The 14,418-nt window shown below is 54.8% G+C and overlaps 4 protein-coding genes across 4 annotated transcripts; 2 read left to right on the top strand and 2 right to left on the bottom strand.

The window, feature by feature from the left end:
• Positions 1-1,504: 1,504 nt before the first annotated feature.
• On the top strand, positions 1,505-3,921 carry N0V96_007288 (uncharacterized protein; the record flags this gene model as incomplete). Its single annotated transcript, XM_053191424.2, has 2 exons — positions 1,505-1,972; positions 2,023-3,921. The coding sequence occupies 2 exons, from the start codon at positions 1,505-1,507 to the stop codon at positions 3,919-3,921; spliced, it is 2,367 nt and encodes a 788-aa protein (XP_053050986.2).
• A 660-nt stretch (positions 3,922-4,581) lies between these two features.
• mrpl3 (54S ribosomal protein L3 mitochondrial) lies at positions 4,582-5,806 on the bottom strand (the record flags this gene model as incomplete). Its single annotated transcript, XM_065757982.1, has 2 exons — positions 4,582-5,518; positions 5,787-5,806. The coding sequence occupies 2 exons, from the start codon at positions 5,804-5,806 to the stop codon at positions 4,582-4,584; spliced, it is 957 nt and encodes a 318-aa protein (XP_065613505.1).
• Positions 5,807-6,296: 490 nt separating this feature from the next.
• N0V96_007286 (uncharacterized protein) lies at positions 6,297-6,808 on the top strand (the record flags this gene model as incomplete). Its single annotated transcript, XM_053191422.1, has 4 exons — positions 6,297-6,299; positions 6,352-6,371; positions 6,455-6,637; positions 6,718-6,808. 4 exons carry the CDS (start codon positions 6,297-6,299, stop codon positions 6,806-6,808), a joined length of 297 nt encoding a protein of 98 aa, XP_053050984.1.
• Positions 6,809-10,619: 3,811 nt separating this feature from the next.
• On the bottom strand, positions 10,620-12,788 carry N0V96_007285 (uncharacterized protein; the record flags this gene model as incomplete). The annotated part of the gene is made up of 3 exons (XM_065757981.1): positions 10,620-10,972; positions 11,052-11,208; positions 11,259-12,788. 3 exons carry the CDS (start codon positions 12,786-12,788, stop codon positions 10,620-10,622), a joined length of 2,040 nt encoding a protein of 679 aa, XP_065613504.1.
• Positions 12,789-14,418: the final 1,630 nt, after the last annotated feature.

Raw genomic sequence — 14,418 nt, 5'->3', positions numbered from 1 at the left:
GATGTCGGCGCGAGGAGTCCGCAGCAGCTCATGGGCGCCATGGCAGATGGAATGCAATCCATTAGCAAACGGTGGCCAATCTAGAATTTATCAAAAACATCAGACTGCTTGGAGAAAGCCCGTAGTTCTGTGAAGTTCCTGTTGCGGGATTCCTTCTTCTTCTTCTTTGGCGTAGAGTTGGCCTGGGATTCGGTTGATTACCACTTAACAGCCTTCATGTTTCTCGCAGTTGCATAACCAGGTGGAAATTGTCTATTGATATTGTTTCCTAAGTCAGATAAATAACAGCAATTATCCAAGTCCTAATAGAAATTCAATGATGATACTGATAAGCTACGGCGCAGACTTCATACTTTCAGACGCTGGTCCATTCATCTGCAGAGTCGAAGCTTTGTGACAAGATTGCAGACGATCATGGGTTGATCTAGGAGCCAGCTCTCGGACCGCGATGTCCGGACTCAAGGGTAAGGTTTGGAGTCTTTCTATGGGCAAATTTCACTTTGGCATATAGCTTGGATGAACTCCTTCAGCAGAGTTGTGAAATTCTCAAACTTGAGGCTGAGACTGCAACGGCCCAGTTTAGGCTACAGTCCGGGGAGGGAGGTTGGTTACAGATTCCTGTCAACTTTCAAATGAGCAACGACATCGGTCCTGAATCTGGTTTTGCAGATCCAACCCGGGCTGCTAGAGGATTCCCCACTACATCCTCCAGCCGATCACCTATGTGATGGAGTCGTCTGAAGAGACTTTTTGAAGTTCTAGGCTCACCCGAACGATGAGCTGTGACACTACAGACATGTCATCGTCACATGGGAAGCGGCAGAGGCCGGGTGGGCCAAGGGAAAACCTGGCGCCACAGAATGGCCAGAGCGGCGGCCGAGTCCACCAGTTCAATTGGCGAATGAACCTGCCCGGAGCTTTCTCAACGGATGGTGGAATTTCGGGGGCATAGGAAGGTACTTCCTTCAGCGGGCTGTTCACGCCAAGAGGGGAGTACCAGTCTAACTCAACTGATGGAGGCCCCTTCGCCCCCCCTTGCAGTTCCTTGCTTTCGATCCACCAATCCCAATCGTGCCTCAATGATGTCAGGAGCAGACCAGGGTCGGGAAAGAGCGCGAGAGAGAGAAAGTTGTTGAGCTAACCTCGTTGTCATTGCCTCGCGCTTTGCGCTTAATTCAGCTTCGGTGCTCTTTCCCCGGAGTAGCCGCGGCCATTTTGGTCTTTAATTTTTTTTTCTCCTTCTCATCCGTAGCACCGGACAGTTTATTTGGGTGTCCGATCTAAGATGAAGACTACGAATTTGCCGGAACCGTAAAACGTCGAGATTCCTGAGCAAGCTAGGACGATAGCAATCACCACCACCACCACCACCAATATCCCGCTCTACGCCACGACACAACCCCAATTCACAACTGATCCACGTTAGAATAACCAAAACCACCGTTCATCTCTGGCTCGTCCAGCCAGTCATGTTCCACGTCTTCAGCCTCCCAATATCGCCAAAATGAGATTATTCGCGCCGTATTCCCGCGACGCCATGCACCGGGCTGCGAGATCCTTTCACCACAACGTGACTGTCAGCCGCATCAGAACTCACGGCCTCCTGGTTCACCGAAGGCCTACGCTGTCTCGCCAGTCGCAGCACGGCTTCTTCACGGCGAGAGAGAAGGTCCCGCCCAAGAAGACGTCGATCCCCGTCGCCATCTTTGCCGTCGGCCTGGTCATCTGGGCGCTCTATCCGTCTGATGAGTTTGAGCGGCTATCCCTGGCTGAGAATGAGAGAAGGAAGGGAATTCGCAGCGATGCGGGAAGTACAAAGTCTGACCAGACTGCGTGGTACAACTTTGCCCTCAAATTTGAGACGTTGTCCGACTCTGCCGACGTCGAATGGACTGCAGACAAGATTGTTGGGTTCATCCTGCCGGAGTGGTCCAGGTTGGTCCCCGGATATATCCGGAAGCTCCAGAGAGAGGTGAGGTTCGCTAAATACAACCGTTTATTACTATTGACTAACACCATTAGCTGTCAATGGCACCCGGATCTCTAGCAGATGAGATTTGGCGAGAAGCTCATGACCCTTTTATTAACCCCGAGGTGCAATATTCCGCCAAGGTCAGGGTCTCTAATGATCTCTGTGATGAGGAAAAAGAGTTTCTGGCGAGGCGGAAGCGAGTCACCACCATGGCATTAGCCAAGTACCTCGACATCGACGAGAGAGATGTTCACCCGGACGACGTTCCTACCATCGCCATGTGCGGCTCCGGAGGTGGTCTGAGGGCCCTCGTCGCCGGTACGGGCTCCATGCTTGCCGCAGACGAAGATGGACTGTTTGACTGTATCACCTACACCTCTGGTGTGAGCGGCTCATGCTGGCTCCAAGCCCTCTACCATTCTTCTATCTCAGAGGGAAGTCTTCCCCGGGTCCTCCAGCACTTGAAGGCCCGCGCTGGCATCCACATCGCTTACCCGCCCGTGGCATTCCAGACTCTGCTCTCAGCACCGACGAGCAAGTATCTCCTTAGTGGTCTTGTCGAGAAGCTCAAGGGTGACCCCGGCGCAGACTTTGGGCTGGTCGACGTCTACGGTCTCCTATTGGCGACGAGATTCTTGGTTCCCAAGGGCGAGCTGGAAGTGAGCGATCGGGATTTCAAGCTCTCCAACCAACGAGAGTACATCAAATATGGTCAGAACCCGCTACCCATCTACACGGCCGTCCGACACGAGATCCCCGACGTCGACATTGATGGAAGCGGGGCAGTACCATCCACCTCGGACGCGGCGAAAGAGGTCGCCAAGAAGGAAGCCTGGTTCCAGTGGTTCGAGATCACTCCGTACGAGTTCTTCTGCGAGGAGTTCTCCGCCGGCATCCCGACCTGGGCCATGGGTCGACGCTTCAAGAACGGTGTCGACGTGCCCCCCGAGGAAGGCTTTCATCTCCCAGAGACCCGCATGCCATTCCTCCTCGGCGTCTTTGGGAGCGCTTTCTGCGCGACCCTGAGCCACTATTACAACGAGATCAAACCCCTCGTGCAGAGCCTCGCCGGGTTCGGCGCCTTGGACGGCATGATCTCGGGCTACAACGAGGACCTCAGCAAGGTCCACCCAATCGACCCCGGCACCGTCGCAAACTTTGCCTATGGCATGGAGGATAAGTTGCCCAAGACGGCCCCGAAAAGCACCTACAACACCGAATACATCCAGCTCATGGACGCCGGCATGTCCAACAACCTCCCCATCTACCCGCTCCTCCGCCCCGGCCGCGACGTCGACGTCGTTGTCGCCTTTGACGCCTCCGCAGATATCAAGACGGACAACTGGCTCGCCGTCGCCGACGGCTACGCCCGCCAGCGCGGCATCAAGGGCTGGCCCGTCGGCGTCGGCTGGCCCAAGGCGAGTGAGTCTCCGAAAGAAGTGCGCGACGAGCTCGTGGAAGCTCAGGCCGCGTCCGCGCAGGAGGCGGACCAGAAGCTCCGCGAGGCGAAGGCGTACCAGCGCGAGCACCAGGCCGAAGAGGGTCACCACAAGCCAGACGAGGACACAAAGAGCGGGCAAGCGGCCAAGTTCACGCCCGGCGACGAGGAGTCGGGCGAGCTGGGGTACTGCACCGTCTGGGTCGGCACTACGCAGGAGCGGTCGTCGTCCGATAGCCCGCCGCCGTCCAAGGCCATCACCGAGTCTAACTCGTGGCAGCTCATGGAGCCCGACGCGGGCATCGCCATCATTTACCTACCGTACCTCGCCAACCCGAAGGCTCCTGGCATCAACCCCGGTACGACGGATTATCTGAGCACCTGGAACTTTGTCTATACGCCTGATCAGATTGAAAAGGTGGCCGCGCTGGCGAGGGCTAACTACGCCGAGGGGACGGGAGCAGATTCGTGGCACGGTCAGGGCTGTTTACGAGCGCAAGAAGAAGCTTAGACTGGAGAGGGAGGCCGGGATCAAGAAGGATCGGTACCGGAGCTTGGTGAGGCGGGGGATGGCGCACAAGCTGGGCGAGGGCGATCAATTTAGTTGAAGAGGCGGATTATAGAGTTGCTGGAACGAAGATACCCGAGAACGTGGAGGAGGACTCTCTGAAGGATGGCGTAGGTTAAATGTATGGAAGTAGATCCATTGTAATGAAAAGTGTGTTTGTTACTGTGAAACGTTTGGCAACCAATATTAGCGGCCAAATAGGATGTGATGAAGAGACGATGACATTCAGTAAATGGCCCCGTTTCGAGGAGTGTGTCATTGTTTTTACAAATCTATTCCATCTTACAGAGACATGCTTGACCTTCTACATGTCCTTGCTTCAAAATGTACACTGCCCAACAAAAAGGCATCTTGATAAAGTCCGGGATCACCTAGCTCCCGACCCTTTAACCACGTTCTCCGTCACTTCTCCTCTCTTGTCGCCCCTCTCTTCTCTCTTTCTCCGATGGATGAATTACAGTCGATGCATTTTGCTTTTCGTTTTTTTCTCTTTTCCTTGTTTCCTCCCCCGTTTTTTTTGCCCCAACATCTTCATGTCTTTAGATAATCTCTCCCATGTCAATGTGCACAGGCTGCCACGGCTTCGCGCCCTCGACGAGCATATCACTCGGCACCCGCACCTTGGCGCCAGGGCTGTAGAGGTACCACGCCTTGAGAACATTCATCGAAGCCTGCAGACGCGCGAAATCCCAAGCTGGCGCCGGTTCCCTCGCCGAGCTTGTCGCGCCCGCTGTAGATGCCGACGACGTAGACGGGCGTCCTGCTCAGGCGTCCCGTTTCGCTCTCGAGTCTCGCGACGGGGGCCTCAAACCCTTCGCGGGCGCAGAGCATCGCCAGCTCGCGTGTGGGCAGCCTGAAGCTAAACAGCTTCTCGAGCTCGACGCGGCGGCTGAGGATGTGGGCGTCGATGAAGGCGCGCACGGCGTCGCGGCCGGCGTGGGCGTACACGGCGCCCGTCACGGCGCGGACATGGGCGGCGTAGGCGTCGTTGCGGAGCTTCTCGCGCTGCTCCTTCAGGAGGGCCGGGTCATTGGGGTCGGGCTTGGGCTCGAGCGGGTTCCGCCTGGGCTTGTGCAGGACGTCGCCGAACTCGTCGTCGAGGACGACTCGGGACGAGACGGAGCGGCGCCACTTGAACTTATCGAGCTCGGAGTGTTCCTTGCGGACGTAGCCCCAGCGGCCGTGGACGACGCCGTGGTCCTCGGGGTTCTGGGAGAACTGCAGCAGGCCCGGGTCGACTTCGCCTCCGGGGGCGGCGGCGCTCTCGACGCCCCACTGGCTGGCTACGCGGTAGAGCGAGTCGGGGCCGCCGTAGGCGCGCATGGCCTCGTAGAGGATGGCCATGGGGAGGCGCGGGTAGTGGGTGATGAGCCACTCGGAGACGTGGTAGCTAATGAGGGAGCCACCGACGACGGCGAGGTTGGCGTTGTTGTAGTTGGGGTTAGGGTCGGCGGAGGGGTCGACGAGGGTGCGCGCGAGGACTGGAGGGGCAGCTTCTCGGGGAGGAGAGACGGGCGTGGAGAGCGGCGAGCTTGGCCGACTGGAGGGCCTTTTCGGGGGCGGGTGACGGGAGGTTTCTCGACTTCGATTTGACGGGTTGGGCGGTGGTGGTGGTGGTGGTGTTGGCTGAGGCGTCGGATGATGCTTCTTCTGCTACTGCTGCCGAGGACGGGGAAGAGGTAAATAGTGTCCGCGCCGGGTTACTGCTGTGAAGCTGTGTTTTAAAGGAGATGGGCGTCAGGCACGGCGAGGCGTGTGTCCTGGCTTGGGCGTTGAGCAGTTGCCCGGTGCATCTTGATATCCTTAACCTCTTCATCTGGGACGCCATTCGGTTGTCGAGGTTGGGTTGCTGCTGAGCTGTTCGAAAGCCCAGTAACAACGTAACGAATAAAAAAAGGCAACGAAGGAAAAGGTGTTATACAATGCGGTCGAGAGCAATTGGGTGGATGCAGTATTCGCTGGGGGGTTGAATCGCGAAGGGGGCAAGGGAAAAAAGTTCCACGTCCCGATTTCTCTCGAACAGCGCCGGTCTCCCGTCACGAAAAAGTTTCTGGAGCCGACCGATTCGAAGTCGTGTGAGCTCCAGCATGCTAGGGGGTCCCGTGCACGAGCCATGCGAGAAAGTCAGTAGAGCAGGCGCGGAATATCCGCTCCTCCGCAGCTCCGGATGGCTCTGGGTCCCACTTTTCGGGAGGAATGGATGGCAGCACTTCACCATTCGCGACGTCCAAGGGCAAAAGCTCCAATATCGAGTCGAGGCGGGAAAGCGATTGCCATCACCACACTATCCAACCCCTCATATTGAAAATACAGTCAAAATGGTACGTCAATTCTCAATAAGTGATTTCAGGTCAATTGCTAATTCACCCACAGGGAGGCGGTCCTAAGGTTCCGTAAGTTCTAACCTAGCGCATATCCCCATCGAATGCAAACCACTCCGATCCTTCGAAGACAGCTCCTCTAATACCCACGATAGCTACCCCAAGCACGTCTGGTCGCCGGCCGGTGGTTGGTACGCCCAGCCCGCGAACTGGAAGCGTAACACCGCCGTCATCGGTGCCGTCATGGCCGGTGTCGTTGCCGTTATCTGGAAGATCAGCGCCGAGAAGGAGGTGCGCTACGTGATGCCTCAGGAGGGCCGGTTCTTCCCCAGCAGATAGTACGTTCCATCTCCTCGTGCGGTTTGATATTGTAACACACGAAAGAGAGAAAGTTTTGGGCTGACACTGCAAAACACAGCTGGTCGAAGCAATTGATCGAGTACGACAGAGAACAGGCCGCGAGGAAGGCCAAGGATACGACGCAGGCGGAGGCGATTCAGAACTCATAAACGACGACTCAGACGGTCGAAAAACTTTTGTACAATGTAAATACGGTACCCCAGGAATTGAGCACCGCGCGGTAGCGGTAGTTGCGAACACTGGACGGCCCTGCGATGGATCGCTCGCTCAGTGATACGTGGATTGTGTTGTCCAGTGAATCCTTCAAGGACCGATTGACACGGCGGCGTCCAAAGTCTTGCGATACGATAAGTTCGATTTCTATGAGCCCGCGGCCTTAACCAGAGCCATTAGTTTCGTCCAGCAGGAGAATGACGAATCCCTCCATTGAATGGTTGAGAAGCAGATATCGAGAATGCTGAATCGCATATGCTCACCCTGACATTCCCGGTCATCGACTATGAGATATTCACCTAGAAACGCGAGCATGCCTCAAAGTGCCGAGCCGTGTGCAGTGACAGCATAACTGAGCCTTCGGCCAATCACGATGGTCGTAAAGGTAATTCAAGAGTGGGTCTCAACTCCATATCACGACCATGCCTGGGTACCAGCCCGAAGAGGACCACTCTAGACCACGAGGCAAGCGTCTTTGAGACTATGAAAGCACCTATATCCGCGTCTGTATTCACACACTTCATCGAGGTCGCTTTTACCAGTACTCCCAAGGAAGCTGATGGTCACTGTGTTGGGGAAGCCACCCCCGGATTGCTGGATTAAGCATGTCGTGCCCAGAAAACGGAGAGGAAGTTGGAGGAAGAACATCGTGACATTCGTCGGATGCCATGAATCAGTCAACCTACTCTACCGAAATCAACATAGGCCACCAGGAACTAACGCTGAATACCAGCCTTGTTTGACATACTGGCGTTGAAAGGTGACAGGGACCTGTTCGGCTAGGAGATTCTAGACATGCATTACGCGGTACTGAGGGCTCGATCCAAAACACGAACGACGAGCCCCGCTTATGCTATGTTGAGGTAGTTGTTCATTTTGAAATGCCTTGAATGGTTCATTGGGGCATATGCAAGCGGGGGAGCAGAGGAAATCCAGGTCACCACAGAGAGACTCAGAGTAAAGCCATGTCAAGGGATTGTCTCATTCATCATTCAATCATTCAGGGGAGATCAGTGTTACCAAGAGTAGTGCTTCTTCTCTTCCAAGAAGCAGCAACATAATGAAAGGCATCAGTCCCCCTCAATCTCCTTCCCCCCTTCACCCCAGTGCGTTTGGTCGGCCGAACTTAAACTTCCATAGAAGAACTCCATACAACGACCTCTCCTGGGCCCTTGGCGGCCTCCATTCATTTTGGCCAACGTGTTTCTCAACAGCAAAGCTATTTCGTCGAGGTGAGATGTCAGTATACCAGATTTTTCAAACTCGAGCTGAGCCAGAGTACACGAAGTGCGTGGAGATTGAATAGTGAAAACAAGAAAAGGATAACCTACGCGGAATACTCCATCCACCGGGCAACCGATGAAGCAGGGCGTCTCGTTGCAGCAATTGCCCTCCGACGAGTCCTTGAGGAACGCTTGCACCAGCTTGTCGGGCACGTAGAGCGCGGTGATGCCTGATGCCAGGACGGGAAGGAGCAAGACTGAAAACTTCATGTTGTTCATTTATTGTTTAAAAGTGTTTGGTGTCGGATTAGGACAATATAAGGGATGGTTTGATGAGATTTGCTTGCTGTATGATGATGATTTGAGATGACCAGTCGAGGTTAAATCCCCAGGAAAGTCGACCCTTTTATGTTTTCTCATTCATCGTGTATCTTTCTCCCACCTTGAAGTTGTTCGAACTCTCCCCGCTCGGTAAATACATCTCGCAGATGTTGCGAAATGGTAACATCCCACGGGCAGAAGCATCCCAACCCCCTCCACGTACGACCTGCCGTGTCGACGATCCACGGGAACCAATAATACATGAGTAGGCCCCCCTCGTTACTTTACGACGAAATAGTCGCAGCCGTGATCCCGCTGACATCGCCTAAGTACGTTTCGTATGTCTCCAGAGAGAACAGATACGTGCCGAGACTGATGAACTGTTGAGCCGCGTCTGCGATGCAAAAGCAGCACATGTGAAACTAGCTGGTCAAACCAACCCCTCTCTATCAAGATGTACGCTGCCGTGAAATTTCCAACCCTCGTAAAGGGCGTTACTGTAACTTCCCACACCATCCTCAAGTAAGAAGCATAGGAACGTAAGCTCTTATTTCACTATCGGTTTGGCGAAGTCGTATCTATGAGCGAGTATTCAAGCTCGCTGCAGTAATTTGACATTGACAACATCCTGTTGCGCGACTTTGGGTTTCGTTGCTACGAGGCCGTCCGCGCAATTCAAAGACTAATGATGTGTGGCGGCAAAGTATGACAATATCATGGTGAAGAATGGCAACATCTCTCGTCATACCTTTGAGTGATCCTCATAGCGTATCGCTTTGTAATCGATGTACGTTGCACCTCCCAAGGTGACCTACACATATGGATCTCTAGCTTACACATGAACAACTGGGACCTAACTTTCAATTTACAATCTCAAGACAAAAGGTCGTGAATCAATCATCATCCTTCACCCATTTGTTTCCCTCCAACAATTTCCGAGAAAGCAAGAAAAAAGAGACAAGAACGCGCTGATAGGGCGAACGAGTAGCATTAAACACATCATTTGAGCATATTCCATCGCTGTTCCCGGTCCTCCACCTCTTCGATGGGAACCCGTAATGGAACGTCTACAAAAACACCACTCATTTTTGTCTCCCCTAGTAGCAGCCTCTGTGTAAGTAGCAAGGCCCCTCCTCCGGCGTCGGCCTGCAGCAAGCCGTGTAGATCAGAATGGTGTTGAGGCCTAGTAGCTTGCGACTGGCACAACCATCCTGAACCTATGAGACTCTCTTTGATGGACGCTCGAAACAGAGCAACATAGCTTGATGTAATATCATATCTTATTGATTCTGTCAGCATCGCTTCTCGGAGTTTCACATATCAGAAACGACGGAGGGCCAGAAGTGTAAGTCTAATGTAGTAGGTTCATCAATTTCAGAAACATGGGTTCAATACACCGCGGAACGCATTCTTTAGATATAGGCATCTCATTGTCTACCTAGCTTGCTCGACACAAAGAAGCAGCTTTAGCGTCCCTTCCTTTTCAGTAGGGCCTAGATTCTCTCTCTCGATCTGTCTCAACCACTACCAAATCCCCATCTCTCCTCATCCCTTGTGCTGTCCCCAATCATGCCGCTTCAAGGCATCTCAAAAGGGACCAACTAAAAAAGCGCTCGCGTCTCATCCTGCCCAAATAGGTCGCTCGGCATGTTTGCTAAACGACCAAACACAGCCACCAGAGCTGCAAGAAGAAACCAGATGTGTCAAAAAAACGACAAACAACAAGAGTGAGCAATATACATTAAGCACTAGGCGTATCCCTGCCCCCATCCTCAATGGCCGCCGCTGCGATCGCGTGGCACAAGGTAGGGCCAAGGTAGGTGAATCGAAATCGCGAAACAATGGGTGTTCAAGCGAGTGTGAAGAAGCGTAAAAAGAAAAGAAAATTGCAAGCCACGACTGAAACTAGGCTGCAAAAAGGGTGTATCAAAAGCGGGTGTCATGAATGAGTGACTTGAAAGGTATAAACGCGTCGTCGGGGTTCGCTTCGCCCCTTGATCGGATCATCGTTAGAGTCCAGTAGAAGGGGAAATGCCCCCCAAGTTCTTTTTGCTGTAGTTCGCAGAAACGCCGTGCCCGTGCTGTCCAGAATGCATAGTAGACCCTAGTCTATCGCCAAACGAAGATGAATCCCCTGTCTTTGTGCCAAAAGACGTTATATACGCGGGGAGTCAGTGTATATGAACGTTGCTTTGGTTGTCATTTACACAGCCTGTCCGGGGACGGGCTTGCGGCCGACAGGTCCCATTGGTGGGCCTGGACGGCCCTGAGCTGGGGGTCCGTTCATAGGTCCATTCATCGGTCCATTCATGGGCCCGTTCATGGGACCATTAGGAGGACCGTTGGGAGGACCATTGGGGTTCATTCGGCTGGGCTGAGGGATTCTGGTAGGTCCCGGGGGGCTTGGCTTGCGACCTCCCATTGCGTTGGGGCTCTGCGGTCGCTGTCCCGGAGGACCCTGGTAGCGAGGACCAGGGGATTGAGGTCGGCCGCCGGGGCCCATAGGTCCATTGCCGGCGGGAGACTGAGGTCGGCCACCACCGTTCATGGGACGACCTGCGGGCGACTCGGGGCGGGGGTAGGGCGGACCGCCCTGGGGGGTTCATGGGGCGCTGGCCAGGAGGGAAGTTCGGACCGGGACCGCGGGGAGCACCAGGGCCCATGTGAGGACCACGAGGAGGTCCTTGATTAGGTCCTTGGGCTTGAGGAGGTCTAGGCTTAACCGGGCGAGTGGAGAGACAGGTGCGCGGCACAACACCCTGCTGGGATCTATCCAAGCGAATGCAGAGCGCCTAGATGGATGTCAGCTTGTAAACTCATTTTTATGGACACGAAAACTTACCCAGCCATCATCGTACTCGTGGAGGAGGCGCACAAGCTGGCCAGCTCTCAGCTCCATTTCATCCTCAAGAGTAGGCTTGAAGTCAAGTTGCACACGGTGGACAGTGGTGTTGGCGGGACCTCCAGCGGCGGCGATGGCGGCAGAGCCAGTGGATCCGTTAGATTGGTGACCGGGGCCGGCAGAGTCGGCGCTGAACGTGGTTCCAGAGGGAGAAGCAGGGATGGTAGACAAGGGTGCAGGAGGTGCGGGCAGAGTCAGGTCCAGTGCCTTGGGACCGTCCTTGCGGGTCGACGCCTTGCGAGCCAGACCTCCAGCGGCGACAGCTCCAGCACCAACTGCCGCAGCACCTGCAGCAACAGCGGCACCGTTGGGAGCGGTGTTGGCAGGGATATCACTCACGGCAGTGCCCGGAGCAGGCTCGCCGACGTTGGGAAGAGGCTTCTCGTTGAGGCTCATGGAGCTGACGGACTCCTCGGCGATGGGACCGTTGATTCTCTCGGCTTGGGCACCAAAGGGGTTCGCGGGGTTCGAGCTCTGGTTCGTTGCCGGTCTGTCCCAGGCGCCTTGGCCAGGGTTGCGAAGACCCAGAGCAGCAGCAGCAGGAGCCAGGTTGGCGTTCATGTTGACGGCAGGTCCCCCAGCAGGTCCTCTGCTGGCGCGCTTGTCGAGGTTCAAGTTGGGCAAGAACTGGGTAACGGGGCGAAGACTGATGCGAGGAGCGCGGGGGTTCTGGCTTCCAGCGGCAGCGGCGGCGGCTCCAAATCCATGGCTCTTCTCATCCTCATCGGCCAGACGTTGCTGCTCCATCTGCTTCTTGCGACGGTTAAAGAGGAAGAAGACGAGCAAAAAGACGACGAGAACACCGGCTAAAACACCAATAGCAATGCCAGCCTTTGCGGCACCGCTGGTCTCGTTGCTGGTCGACTTGTCCGTGGTTGATGTGGCGCTAGGGGAAGCGCTGGAGATGATGCTAGCATTGTCTGCAGTGGCGGCAGTCTTGGTGGTCTTTGCGAAAGTGGGCGCATCTGTCGCGATAGCGAGCGTAGTCTGAATGCTCTCGGTCAAGGGGTCCTCAATGACTGTGGGCAGCGACGAGGTAGACGCGGCATCCATGGTGGTGGATGAGGTGTCGGCAGTCTTAATGATGGGGGCGCCGGCCCTGGCGATGGTGGTCTCGGTGGAGTCGACTGTCGTCGATTTCGACCTCGTAGGGAGGGGTGATTGAGCGACAATCAGCTTGGTAGAGGTAGTGCTCGTGGGGGCGGCGACGGCATCATCACCAGTTACGGTCTGGTAGATGGTTTTGATAACGGTCGAGCGGCCTTTCTTTGTATTAGCGCGCCGTGTGGTCGTGGCATCATCATCGTCGTCGTCCTGTCTGATTTTGAGATTACCTCCATTGTTTGTCGTGGCCTCGTCATTGGAGGCGAAGGGATTCAAGTCCTTGAATTTATCGCCAACGTTGCTCCAGAAGTCGGGGTTGCGAGGTGCGATATGCCTGCGGGCGTGGAGGTGGTGGTGGTGAGCCATTGCGGCGGTTGCGGGCGTGGGTTAATGGAAATGGAACAAATCCAACTAGTCCAGCCAGAAGTCGTCGGGATGAGTGAAGATAACGTGAGGTGTGTGAGGCGCGTAATGAATGATTCGTATCGTGAGTTTCGTGGGTCGAGGCGGGGTATCTGAAAAATGGAGGGAGGATGTCTGGCGTGCACGGGAGAGGCTGGTGATGGGAATGCTCAAGGGATTCGGCTCCAGAAGGGGAAAGGTTGTGATGTTCGTGAGGCGATCGTCGAAAGAATGAAGCAGCAAGCAGTGAATAAGTCCAAGTCCGAACAGGGAGTCGCGGTGGCCGAGGATTATTGGCTTGAGAAAGACTGGCTGCCTTGGTGTTGTGGGCTGAAAGTCGAGTGTTGTTGCGCGTACGTTTGCGTGCAATTGAACGAATGTGAAGTGGCTCTGGGCCCGGTGGAAGGAGAGTAAAGTGAGAAGGTGGGTGAGGTGAGGTCGTTGTTTTTTGCAAGATCTCACTACCAGCTCACAGTCATTGGACAGTCACAAACCGTCTTAGTAAATTGTCATGGAAGACGATGATGTTTGTTTGTAGGAGGAAAGAACGGATGAATCTGCACACCGTGACTCTTGGGAAGCTGCGAGAGAGAGAGGACGACGATGAAGTCTCTCTGTCTGTCTCTGAAGGTGAGAGAGTGCAGCGACAGCAGGAAGCAGTCAAGCTCAGCGAGTGAGATGCAGTTCGGACGGAACGGGGGGGGAGGATGGGATAGGATGGAAAGAAGAGGGCGCACACGAAAGTGGGAAGGGACAGTGAGAAGAAGGGAACCGGGGACATTGAGGTTGCACGCACGCGCAGTCTGCAGTTCAGGATCCTGGGCGAATGGGAACTTGGGAAAGAGGCCCCAAGCAACGTTGGACGGATGACAAGGGTCGGGCGACTGGGGTGTGGATGGGAAGCAGATCCCTGCCGCAACAGGTACCTACCCTCAGTCTTTTGCACTCACTCTCAATCTCACTCTCACTCTCACCCTCACCCTCACCCTCACTTTACAGGTCGGCTAAGGATCACTTGCTGCAAAGGTACGGATACGGATGCAGGTACCAAGACAGCAGGCAGGAAGGAACTGATGGGGGAGCGACTGCAAGAGGACCGTGAGATATCAAGATGAAAAGGGAATGGCGCGTGGAAAAGACGGCCGTGCGATACGGTCAATGTCAGGGCTTGCAGTCTTTGCCGTGTTAGTGCCGTCCGGGGATATCAGTCTGCTGTCTACCTACCTTACTTCGTAAGGGTAAGGTACCTAACTTCCAAAGTACAGTAGTTGGCTGATGTCTCTTGGGTAACGGTGGGTGATGGCTCGGATCACATTTTGCACAAGTCCAACATTGGCACCAATCTATGGAAGGTCGGACGGATTGGGATAAACGCGCACAAAGAATGCAACCGCGGCTCCAACGGTCATTCGACAATGCATCTGATCCACGCCCACACCACCGAGTCAGCGTTTCACCATTCGCCCTGTCTCTGGCCTCTCCCTGCGCTTGGGATGAATTTTACCAGAGGTACATACAATGAGGGAGGAAACAAACAAACATTTAGGAATAGTTACACATCCGCCTTCCTGTCCTACGTAGACGTGCCAGGCAT

This window comes from Colletotrichum fioriniae (genome assembly GCF_027942845.1).
Source record: "Colletotrichum fioriniae strain IMI 355084 chromosome Unknown scaffold_8, whole genome shotgun sequence".
Lineage (NCBI taxonomy): Eukaryota > Fungi > Ascomycota > Sordariomycetes > Glomerellales > Glomerellaceae > Colletotrichum > Colletotrichum fioriniae.
Note: the sequence above shows the minus strand (reverse complement) of the source record. Positions and strands in the feature narration are given on the sequence as shown.